This window comes from Mesoplodon bidens (genome assembly GCF_964165515.1).
Source record: "Mesoplodon bidens genome assembly, chromosome: 6".
NCBI lineage: Eukaryota > Metazoa > Chordata > Mammalia > Artiodactyla > Ziphiidae > Mesoplodon > Mesoplodon bidens.
In genome coordinates this window covers 72184489-72197215 of record NC_138162.1, presented here as the reverse complement: position 1 = coordinate 72197215, position 12727 = coordinate 72184489, and the positions used below count along the sequence as shown (strand labels likewise).

Sequence of the window (12727 nt, the reverse complement as noted above, 5' to 3'; positions counted from 1 at the left end):
CTATTTTCTCCTCCTAACTTCTATCAGTGACAACTGCAACTTCTCTAGCACCTCACCTAGATTCAGTTCCCTGAAATCATCTTTGATTCAGCTTTCTTTTTCTACCCTTCATGTCTAGAATATAAGTAAGTTTTTGTTTTAATCAAAATGCTTTTTCCTCTATACAAGTGAAAATGACTTGATGTCTGAGATTCATTTTAAAACAGTGCTCCTGAAAATTAAAGCTGGGTGATAGGGTTCAATGAAAATCATTATACTAGGTTCTCTACTTTGGGGTTTGATTGAAATTTTCCTTAATAAAAAGGCAGACTATTTCCTTCATTCTTGAAGTCACCACCCATGATATCTTCCTCTCCTCAGTAATCCATCCTGAATAACTCAGAATTTTTAATAACTCCCTTATTCAAGGACCATACATAGTGGCTTATTTCCTGCTATATTTTTACCTGACTTTCCAAGCCCTCTTTGAAGGTCTGTTACCATCAGCATTCTTTCTCATAATATCCCTAATTTAGCCAGATTGTTCTCACTTTCCCAGTAGAACTATTTTATCCTACCTCTGTGTCATTTATATTGCATTCTTCAACTAAAGTATGAACGCCACCCGTGTATGTTAACCTCACCCTTCAAGTCCCACCTCATCCTTTAAGCCCTGTCCAGCTGTACCTGCCAGGTCACTGAAGCGATGTCTCATGTTTATGAACTTCTGAAGGTTTCTTAGTTTTTCCAGGATAATTCAGCTCTCCCCTCAATTTTATGCTCACTTGCATTGTTCATTAATTACGTTGTGTTAAGCTTGTTCTACCCTAGCCAGACAGCTCCTTGTACTTCCACAGAGCCTAGCAGAATGAGTACATAGTACACACTCAATATTGTTGTTTGCTTAAACTGTAAACCTTATGCATTGGCAGGGGAAGTGCTGAAAACATACCTGTTAATTTTTATGAATACAAGTTATTTTTCTTTCAGGCTCGTGATGCAGAGAGCATTATGCTAAATCTTGCAGGACAGCTCATCATGATGCAGAGGGACAGATCAGGCCCTCAGATCCGGGAGAAGGACAGTAACCCTAACCAAAGGAAACTTGTGAGTAAAGTGCAAGTCATTTAAAACGTTAAGAATGTATGGGAGGAGGATGAAGGAATAAAAGAATTTAAGAGGAGAGTATTATCTTGTGATTTGGAAAGTGAGTAAGTACATAAAATAAGTCTTAAGCCTCTGGGTACAAGACTGTTTGTGAAGGGTGGAAGAAGAGGTCCTAAAATGATAATAAAATTCTCTGTATGCCGGATGTTACTGCTTAGGCATTATTATTGACAAATTCTAATGGAAAAACAGGATAAATTGGTGAAGTTCCTTGGGGTGGGGTGGGGTGTTCTTTTGGGGTTTTTTTAGATTTAAATACACATACTTTGAAAGTCAGGGTACTACTATTAACTCTGACTCTAAATAAATTCCCCTAATTTTCCCCAAAATTTATACTATCATTTTGAAAGACTTAGGAAACTAGTACCTAGGAAAACTTAGGAATCTACAAATTTAATAGGGAAAAAACTGATTTCTGTCTCTCCTTCTCCAGCTGCCATTCTGTCCTCCTGTTGTACTAGCCCAGTCTGTTGAAAATGTCTGGACCACGTGTCGAGCAAATAAACAAAAGCGTCACCTTTTGGAGGCCCTCTGGCTGAGCTGTGGAGGTTCAGGGATGAAAGTTTGGCTCCCTCTCTTCCCTAGGGATCACCGTAAGCCCCATTCCTTCTTGTCCCAGCGGATTATGCTGCCTTTCCACATAAATATCTACCCCCTGGCTGTTCTGTTTGAAGATGCATTAGTCCTTGGTGCTGTCAATGACACTGTACTCTATGATTCTTTGTATACTCGGAACAGTGCTAGGGAACAGCTGGAGGTGCTCTTCCCTTTCTGTGTTGTGGAGAGAACCTCTCAGATCTACCTCCACCACATTCTACGTCAGCTGCTGGTGAGGAACCTTGGGGAACAAGCCTTGCTCTTAGCCCAGTCCTGTGCCGCGTTACCTTACTTTCCTCACGTGCTGGAGCTCATGCTCCATGAAGTGCTGGAAGAAGAAGCTACCTCACGGGAGCCCATTCCCGACCCTCTGCTTCCCACTGTGGCAAAATTTATCACCGAGTTCCCACTCTTCCTGCAGACAGTTGTTCATTGTGCCAGGAAGACTGAATATGCCCTGTGGAATTACCTTTTTGCAGCCGTTGGAAACCCCAAGGACTTGTTTGAGGAATGTTTGATGGCTCAGGATTTGGATACTGCTGCCTCGTACCTTATTATTTTACAGGTAACAATTCTCTTCTTACAAAGGTATAAGAATTATTGAGCGTAAACCTAGAGGAAAAGGAAGGCAAATGTCCTGTGTTGGCACTGTGATTGTGTTTAAAGAACTATTACAGTCATGTTTTCTGTTCAGTTTTTTTTTTTTAACATCTTTATTGGAGTATATCTGCTTTATAATGGTGTGTTAGTTTCTGCTTTATAACAAAGTGAATCAGTTATACATATAACTGATTATACATATACATATAACATATGTTCCCATATCTCTTGCGTCTCCCTCCCTCCCACCCTCCCTAACCCACCCCTCTAGGTGGTCACAAAGCATCAAGCTGATCTCCCTGTGCTATGCGGCTGTTCCCACTAGCTATCTATTTTACGTTTGGTAGTGTATATATGTCCGTGCCACTCTCTCGCTTTGTCACAGCTTACCCTTCCCCCTCCCAATATCCTCAAGTCCATTCTCAAGTAGGTCTGTGTCTTTATTCCCATCTTACCCCTAGGTTCTTCATGACATTTTTTTTTTTCCTTAGATTCCATATATATGTGTTACGGTATTTGTTTTTCTCTTTCTGACTTCACTCTGTATGACAGTCTCTAGGCCCATCCACCTCACTACAAATAACTCAATTTCGCTTCTTTTTATGGCTGAGTAATATTCCATTGTATATATGTGCCACGTCTTCTTTATCCATTCATCCGATGATGGACACTTAGGTTGCTTCCACCTCCTGGCTATTGTAAATAGGGCTGCAATGAACATTTTGCTACATGGCTCTTTTTGAATTATGGTTTTCTCAGGGTATATGCCCAGTAGTGGGATTGCTGGGTCGTATGGTAGTTCTATTTGTAGTTTTTTAAGGAACCTCCATACTGTTTTCCATAATGGCTGTATCAGTCTTGCACCAGCAGTGCAAGAGTGTTCCCTTTTCTCCACACCCTCTTGTGTTATTTCATATGGTATTTCTCCTTCAATTTGTTAATATGGTGTATCACAATGATTGATTTATGTATATTAAAGAATCCTTGCATTCCTGGGATAAACCCCACTTGATCATGGTGTATAATCCTTTTATGTGCTGTTGCATTCTGTTTGCTAGTATTTTGTTGAGGATTTTTGCATCTATGTTCATCAGTGATATTGGCCTGTAGTTTTTTTCTTTTTGACTTCTTTGTCTGGTTTTGGTATCAGGGTGATGGTGGCCTTGTAAAATGAGTTTGGGAGTGTTCCTCCCTCTGCTATATTTTGGAAGAGTTTGAGAAGGATAGGTGTTAGCTCTTCTCTAAATGTTTGATAGAATTCGCCTTTGAACCCATCTGGTCCTGGGCTTTTGTTTGTTGTAAGATTTTTCATCACAGTCTCAATTTCAGTGCTTGTGATTGGTCTGTTCATATTTTCTATTTCTTCCTGGTTCAGTCTCGGAAGGTTGTGTATTTCTAAGAATTTGTCCATTTCTTCCAGGTTGTCCATTTTATCGGCATGGAGTTGCTTGTAGTGATCTCTCATGATCCTTTGTATTTCTGCAGTGTCAGTTGTTACTTCTCCTTTTTCATTTCTAATTCTATTGATTAGAGTCTTCTCCCTTTTTTTCTTGATGAGTCTGGCTAATGGTTTATCAATTTTGTTTATCTTCTCAAAGAACCAGCTTTTAGTTTTATTGATCTTTGCTATCGTTTCCTTCATTTCTTTTTCATTTATTTGTGATCTGATCTTTATGATTTCTTTCCTTCTACTAACTTTGGGGTTTTTTTGTTCTTCTTTCTCTAATTGCTTTAGGTGCAAGGTTAGGTTGTTTATTTGAGATGTTTCCTGTTTCTTTTTTTTTTTTTTTTTTGCGGTATGCGGGCCTCTCACTGTTGTGGCCTCTCCTGTTGCGGAGCACAGGCTCCAGACGTGCAGGCTCAGCGGCCATGGCTCATGGGCCCAGCCGCTCCGCAGCATGTGGGGTATTTCCAGACCGGGGCACAAACCCACGTTCCCTGCATCGGCAGGCAGACTCTCAACCACTGCGCCACCAGGGAAGCCCTCCTTCATCACTTTAAATATGTCCTGCCAGTCCCTTCTGGCTTGCAGAGTTTCTGCTGAAAGATCAGCTGCTAACCTTATGGGGATTCCCTTGTGTGTTATTTATTGTTTTTCCCTTGCTGCTTTTAATATGTTTTCTTTGTATTTAATTTTTGACAGTTTGATTAATATGTGTCTTAGCATGTTTCTCCTTGGATTTATCCTGTATGGGACTCTCTGCACTTCCCAGACTTGATTAACTATTTCCTTTCCCATATTAGGGAAGTTTTCAACTGTAATTTCTTCAAATATTTTCTCAGTCCCTTTCTTTTTCTCTTCTTCTTCTGGGACCCCTATAATTCGAATGTTGGTGCATTTAATATTGTCCCAGAGGTCTCTGAGACTGTCCTCAGTTCTTTTCATTCTTTTTTCTTTATTCTGCTCTGCAGTAGTTATTTCCACTGTTTAATCTTCCAGGTCACTGATCTGTTCTTCTGCCTCAGTTATTCTGCTATTGATCCCTTCTAGAGTATTTTTAATTTCATTTATTGTGTTGTTCATCATTGCTTGTTTCCTCTTTCATTCTTCTAGGTCCTTGTTAAATGTTTCTTGCATTTATTCTATTTCCAAGATTTTGGATCATCTTTACTATCATTATTCTGAATTCTTTTTCAGGTAGACTGCCTATTTCCTCTTCATTTGTTAGGTCTGGTGGGTTTTTATCTTGCTTCTTCATCTGCTGTGTGTTTTTCTGTTTTCTCATTTTGCTTATCTTACTGTGTTTGGGGTCTCCTTTTTGCAGCCTGCAGGTTCATAGTTCCCGTTGTTTTTGGTGTCTGTCCCCAGTGGCTAAAGTTGGTTCAGTGGGTTGTGTAGGTTTCTTGGTGGAGGGGACTAGTGCCTGTGTTCTGGTGGATGAGGCTGGATCTTGTCTTTCTGGTGGGCAGGTCCACATCTGGTGGTGTGTTTTGGGGTGTCTGTGGCCTTATTATGAGTTTAGGCAGCCTCTCTGCTAATGGGTGGGTTTGTGTTCCTGTCTTGCTAGTTGTTTGGCATAGGGTGACCAGCACTGTAGCTTGCTGGTCGTTGAGTGAAGCTGGGTGTTGGTGTTGAGATGGAGATCTCTGGGAGATTTTCGCCGTTAGATATTACATGGAGCTGGAAGGTCTCTTGTGGACCAGTGTCCTGAAGTTGGCTCTCCCACCTCAGAGGCACAGCACTGACTCCTGGCTGCAGCGCCAGGAGCCTTTCATCCACACGGCTCAGAATAAAAGGGAGAGAAGAAGAAGAAGAGAGAGAGAGAGGGAGGGAAAGAAAGAAAGAAAAGAAAAGAAAGAAAGAGAAAGAAAGAAGAAAGGGAAAGAAAGAAAGCGGATAAAATAAGTTATTAAAATAAAATTATTAAGAAAAAAAATTTTTTAAGTGAAAAACAACAAAAAAAACGGGCAGACAGAACCCTAGGACAAATGGTGAAAGCAAAGCTATACAGACAAAATCTCACACAAAAGCATACACATACACACTCACAAAAAGAGGAAAAGGGGAAAAAATAATATATCTTGCTCTCAAAGTCCACCTCCTCAATTTGGGATGATTCATTGTCTATTCAGGTATTCCACAGATGCAGGGTACATCAAGTTGATTGTGGAGATTTAATCCGCCGCTCCTGAGGCTGCTGGGAGAGATTTCCATTTCTCTTCTTTGCTCGCACAGCTCCCGGGGCTCAGCTTTGGATTTGGACCCGCCTTTGCGTGTCTGTCACTGGAGGGCGTCTGTTCTTCATTCAGACAGGACAGGGTTAAAGGAGCAGCTGCTTCGGGGGCTCTGGCTCACTCAGGCTGGGGAGAGGTAGGGGTACGGATGCAGGTGGAGCCTGCGGCGGCAGAGGCTGGCGTGACGTTGCACCAGCCTGAGGCGCGCTGTGTGTTCTCCCGGGAAATTGTCCCTGGATCACGGGACCCTGGCAGTGGCGGGCTGCACAGGCTCCCGGGAGGGGAGGTGTGGAGAGTGACCTGTGCTCGCACACAGGCTTCTTGGTGTCGGCAGCAGTGGCCTTACCGTCTCATGCCTGTCTCTGGGCTCCGCACTTTTAGCCACGGCTCGCGCCCGTCTCTGGAGCTCCTTTAAGCAGCGTTCTTAATCCTCTCTCCTCACGCACCAGGAAACAAAAAGGGAAGAAAACGTCTCTTGCCTCTTCGGCAGCTCCAGACTTTTTCCCAGACTCCCTCCCGGCTAGCCGTGGCACACTAACCCCCTGCAGGCTGTGTTCACGCCGCCAGCCCCAGTCCTCTCCCTGCGCTCCGACCGAAGCCCGAGCCTCAGCTCCCAGGCCCACCCGTCCCGGCGGATGAGCAGACAATCCTCTCGGGCTGGTGAGTGCTGGTAGGCACCGATCCTCTGCACAGTAATCTCTCAGTTTTGCCCTCCGCCCCCGTGTTGCTGCGCTCTCCTCCGTGGCTCCGAAGCTCCCCCCACTGCGCCACCCGCAGTCTCCGCCCGCGAAGGGGCTTCTAGTGTGTGGAAACCTTTCCTCCTTCATGGCTCCCTCCCACTGGTGCAGGTCCTGTCCCTATCCTTTTGTCTCTGTTTATTCTTTTTTCTTTTGTCCTACCCAGGTATGTGGGGAGTTTCTTGCCTTTTGGGGGGTCTGAGGTCTTCTGTCAGCGTTCAATAGGTGTCCTGTAGGAGTTGTTCCACGTGTAGATGAATTTCTGATGTATCTGTGGGGAGGAAGGTGATCTCCGCGTCTTACTCTTTGCCATCTTACCCCTCTCCTCCTCTGTTCAGAGTTTATCTTTCCTTTGAAGAACTCAATCTTACCATATGATGGCAGAAAACTTCTTTACAATCATAAAGTAACATTGCAGGGTTGTGGTTTTTTAATCCTGTTTGTCCATAAATAGGCCTAAAACAAATTAATGAGTTTACAGTATTATTTTGAATAATACTGAATAAGTGTATGTATACATATATGTATATACATATAATATAGTACATATATGCACATATTATATAAGATTATTGAAATATTATACAAGAAACATAATAATAAAGAATTACTTTGAATATCAGTGGGTTTGTCTGAGCCCTCCACAATAATCTCTCTCCTTACAGTGTGGAATTGCTGAGTGGACTCTGATTAGAATGTGGGTTACAACAGAGTACCTTACGTTAGGCTCCCCATAGCAAGCAGGGAAGACCCAAACCTGCCGCAGTAATTACACAATTTTTCTCAAAATAATGGGTTCTTTGAGACTCCTGAAAATTTGTTTCATTATATATTTGACAAAAGGGCTTGATAGTTTGCTTTCCTATTAGTCTGATGTGAATATGATAGGTTACATTTAAAAGTTCTTTAAAATTACTGCAGAGTTGTTTTCATTGATTAAAGAAGCTAACCATAAACCTGGTTTGAAATTCTGCCTGAAGCAGTTTTCCTGTCAGTTTATTTGCTTCTTGGCAACTGATTGAAACCAGAGGGGATATTCAGGCAGAAGCTGGGTGGCCCTGAGATTCTGTGATTCCTTGGGTATTCTTAAAAGGCCACACAGTCATAAAAACAAACAATAAATGCAGCTGTTTTTTGTTTTAGGTCACTCCTTAGACTTTCAGTGATCTCCCAAGCAATGGAATTAGAAACTTGATCAGAATTCCTAAGTTGCTGTGGATTGACAGATAATAATTACAGTTGAACTTGCCTGTTAGGCACCTTTCCATGAAGGCCAAGGCAAGCAGCAAGTTTAAATTTGTGAAAAAATTACAGAGAATGCTCATTGTGTAGCAGGACTACATACTATTGCCCAAAGCAAAGATTTGTTTTTTAGTCACATTCCCAGAAAACTCTTTGTCGCAGGAAATAGACCTGAGCTTTTTTGGAGTCAGGGAGACTAATTTATATTCTTTTCTGTTGATCTTCAACAGTTATTTAACTCAGTTTTCTCATCTGTAAAATGGGAATGATATCCATATTTTGAGAGTCACTAGAAGAAATGAAAGAATATGTAAGGTTTATGTAAGATATCTGGCAATAATGGGAGTTCAAGAAATCATAAATTATATTACACCAGCAGAGTATTTGCCTCACTTTTCCTTGTATGGTACTTTTTAATGCTTCTTTTAATTCTACTGTTAAACTATCCCCATTGTTGTAGCTGCATTACTTCTCTGAGTTTAGGGAACCGTGGAGATAAAGAATTGCTTATATCTTCCCAAGTCATTTGTAGTATAAAAGGAATTCTTGTCTTCCTTGGTTGTTTTTCTAGAACATGGAAGTACCAGCAGTAAGTAGGCAACATGCCACCCTTCTGTTCAACACAGCCCTGGAACAAAGCAAATGGGACCTGTGTCGACACATGATTCGATTTCTTAAAGCCATTGGCTCTGGAGAATCTGAGACGCCTCCATCCACACCTACAGCTCAGGTTAGTTGCAGAATTGCACAGCTTCTCTAGGCCATTACACCCATGTGGCATCTTCCTCTAACTGTACGGTGTGTAATCATAGGAACCCAGTTCAAGTGGTGGATTTGAGTTCTTCAGGAATCGAAGCATCAGTTTATCCCAGTCAGCTGAAAATGTTCCTGCTAGTAAATTCAGCTTACAGAAAACACTAAGTATGCCGTCTGGCCCTTCTGGAAAAAGGTAAAAGAATGAAGAGCCGTTATTGGTTTTAGGGCATTCTGCGACACATTGCATTTCAGGGTATTTGTAAAATTGCATCCTGGGAAAACAACCATTTGATCCAATTGCAATTCCTTTTTACATTCCCAAAAGGCTTCCCTTTTTTTTTCTTTCTCTAAAGTTCACTTCTTTATTCTTTGTACAGTTTCTGCCCTTTGTACTGGAGTAGAACTTGGTGTGCCCATGCTGAATGCCACTAACTTTAAATTACCTCTGATAATAGAGGACCAGAATAAAAAGGAAGATAGATAAATCTGCAGATAATTCAAAAGCCTTCTTACAGTCAGCAGTTTTACCCTTCTTTCCAACTATACCTCTTGACAAAAAGTAAAATTTAGTTCTCATGTACTTGACTCTCCTGTGACTCTTTTGAGTGGAGAAGTCATTAAACAGTGGAAGCTGAAAAGAAGTGTATCCTGGAGCCTGAAACCTACATTACACATAGATGGGTTATTGTCTCCTGAGAGGTAACTGTGAACTCATACTGAACATTATAAAATAGAATTTCCTCCGTTTTGTGAGGTCCTTGTATTCCTTCCTGTGTTATTTGGTTCTGTGTGTATTCTTACTACAGTGCCTGACACGTAGTGAGAGCTTATTGAACATTTTTTATTGTGATGTTTTACTGCTTTTTCTTATCACAGCCATTAATATAGCGCCATTCCCAGCACGTAAACACACACACACACACACACACACAAACACAAACACACACAGTCATGGACCATAAACAAGTTAAATGCAACCATGGAGGATTGTGAACAATTGCCAGGCAAACAGTAGCTTCTCAGCCATGCCCTGAATTTAAAAGTGCTGGCTAATATATACTAAGCACTCACTATGTGCTAGGCACGGTTCTAAGCATTTCCGTGTGTAGGTCTTTCAGTCCTTACAACAGCTCCATATGGGTAGATACTGTTCCACATTACACGGGTGAAAAACAGAGGCCCAGAAAAATAAACTTGCTTTATGTTCATACAACGAATGTGTGGCAGAGCCAAGATCTGAATCCAGGCAGTCCTGCTCCAGTACTGCCTCTTGCTGAAAGCACCCCGTCACCCAGTGACCAGACCGGTTATATCACGTCAGTTCATGTGAATAAGGGACAATAGACTATATTTAGCAGTTAATTTTTAAAAATCCGTTTTGTTTTTATGTGTCTGTAAAACTCACATTAAGAGACTTCATTTCACTGTGCTTCTCTCTCGTTAGTTTCTTTTTTTTTTTTTTTTTTTTTTTTTTTTTTTTTTTTTTTTGCTGTACGCGGGCCCCTCACTGCTGTGGCCTCTCCCGTTGCGGAGCACAGGCTCCGGACACACAGGCTCCGCGGCCATGGCTCGCGGGCCCAGCCGCTCCGCGGCACGTGGGATCTTCCGGGATAGGGGCACGAACCCGTGTCCCCTGCATCGGCAGGCGGACTCTCAACCACTGCGCCACCAGGGAAGCCCTCGTTAGTTTCTTTGATCTGATCTTCCCTCTTTTCATTGGTCTTTTCAAATACAGCATTTATTTGCTCCCTTTCTTTCCTTTATCCAGCCACCATCCTCTTCCTGGTTTGACTTAGTCAGTCTCCTGTTCTTTCCTATTCTATGTTTTCATTATACAAATATGTTTTAAGAGGCTACTGTGATCCAGGTATTGTTTAATAGATTGTGGTATCACATGGAGAAGCCCTAATACTTTATCTTCAATCAGAATTCGATCTTAGATGTCTTACCTCCTTGTCAGCATTTTCAGTGTTACTTCATAAAAGTATTTGAAGTCCTCCAGTGAAGATTGTTCTGTAGCTTTCTTGTGTTCCCACTTACAGATGGAGCAAAGACAGTGACTGTGCTGAGAACATGTATATTGATATGATGCTCTGGAGACATGCCCGGCGTCTCTTAGAAGAAGTTCGGCTAAAGGATCTCGGCTGCTTTGCAGCCCAGCTGGGCTTTGAACTAATTAGTTGGCTATGCAAGGAACGTACCCGAGCTGCCCGAGTAGACAACTTTGTGTTAGCCCTGAAGAGACTCCACAAAGATTTCCTGTGGCCACTTCCCATCATCCCAGCTTCTTCTCTCAGTTCTCCTTTCAAAAATGGAAAATACCGAACAGGTAATGTAGGCTTTGTGTTACTTGTACAGGGAGGATTGTATTTTGCTCCAAATATTTAGACATTTTGCTGTTAGTTGATATTCAAGGAAGTCTTTTCATTCCAAGGTCAGAACAGATAAAAGCTAACTCTTTGTGCATCACTTGGAACATCCACCATTTGACTAAGGATGTAAATAAAGTAGAACATATGTCTCTAAGTCTTATGACCTTGAAGTCTAATTCATAAATCCAACCAATTGTTGTATCAGATGATCAGCAAGCTGAGCATTGACTGAACATAGAAGCTCCCACATTTTTTTTTGTAGGAAGGAGTTATTAATCACAGACCTCAAAATAAGCTAAACTGTGACTTAACCTGACAGGACTCATTCCAGAGAAATGGTAAAAATGCATCTTGAGAGCTTGGGCCATCTTCTAAATTAGGAGAGGACAAAGTGAAACTGTATTTTGATAAAAGAAAAACGTTTTTTAGTTCAGGTCTTTTAAAGAAGACTGTTGTAATTATTATCACTTACGAAAATTCAAACAAAAACCTTTATTATGGCATTTGGAAACTTCATGTCATGTTAAAACCAAGGAAAATCATTTAAAGATGACCAGAATAAAGTTTTGCCTAGTTGTAGTAAGATACATGATGATATAAGATGACTGCTGGGTGGCGTTATATAGTCAGTCCATTCTGTTACAGTCCCACATCCCTGGTTCAGTGGATGGATGATGCAGTGTAGGGACAGTAATTAGCTCTGAACTTTTAGTATTTGGGGTTGGTGAGGGAAGAGAAGCTGAAAGAACTGAATTGGAAATGGCAGTGTGTGCACCTTTAATTCCCAGTTTTTTCTTTGTTTTTGGACCTACCTTGTAGTGGGAGAGCAGCTCTTAACGTCCCAGTCAGCTGACCCTTTTTTGAACCTTGAGATAGACGCTGGCATCTCTAATGTCCAACGAAGTCAGAGCTGGCTCGGCAACATCGGCCCCATGCATCATGAAATAGACACAGCCTCATCCCATGGACCACAGATGCAAGACGCCTTCCTTTCACCTTTATCTAATAAAGGTAGATATCATTTTAAACCCTAGCTCTTCTTCAGTTCCTGTGGAGGAAAGTTTATATGCTATAGCACTTGAGAGAGAGAGCTTCACTCTTTTCTTTCAAGATATGTCCTTGAGGATTAGGCATTAGTATGTGCTGGAGAGGTGGATAGTTATTAGAACAAGGCCATATTGGCCTTGACTATACTTTGCCAGGTTTATTTTAGATAAATGAAATAGGTAAATTCTTACTACAGCTCAGCACTAATAAATGAACCTTTGTAATCAATTTTAATGATACAGAAGCACTAACTTTGAACCTCAAATAAGCAAAATGTTATCCGTGTGTAAAGAATTCCATTCTTCTCATAGGTAGACCTGTATCATAAAAAATTGTACCCAGTTATCTTCTATTTTTTTATTTCACTGATACAAATCTATGGAAAAATTTTTTTCTCTTATAAATTCCTGCATGATATCCTTAATTTTGCCTCTTAGCCTTCAAAGCCTAAAATATTACTGTCTGACCCTTTATCAAAAAGTGTGTGTCAACTTCTGCAATTATAGTAATGGTTACATTACATATTGAAGAAGTTTTAAAGTGATTTATGTTGTT

The 12727-nt window shown here is 41.3% G+C and overlaps 1 protein-coding gene across 7 annotated transcripts in view; it reads left to right on the top strand.

The window, feature by feature from the left end:
• The window catches only part of RIC1 (RIC1 homolog, RAB6A GEF complex partner 1), a 144356-nt gene that overhangs the window by 123440 nt on the left and 8189 nt on the right, over positions 1-12727 (top strand). For all 7 annotated transcript variants that reach the window (XR_014016049.1, XM_081236804.1, XM_081236803.1 and 4 more), the window contains 6 exons: positions 970-1086; positions 1580-2308; positions 8569-8727; positions 8810-8946; positions 10796-11082; positions 11945-12136. Coding sequence is in view for 6 of the 7 variants with exons in the window: in XM_081236804.1 (XP_081092930.1) it covers positions 970-1086; positions 1580-2308; positions 8569-8727; positions 8810-8946; positions 10796-11082; positions 11945-12136 (1621 nt within the window). In the remaining variant the exon portion in view is untranslated. The remainder of the gene's footprint in view (positions 1-969; positions 1087-1579; positions 2309-8568; positions 8728-8809; positions 8947-10795; positions 11083-11944; positions 12137-12727) is intronic.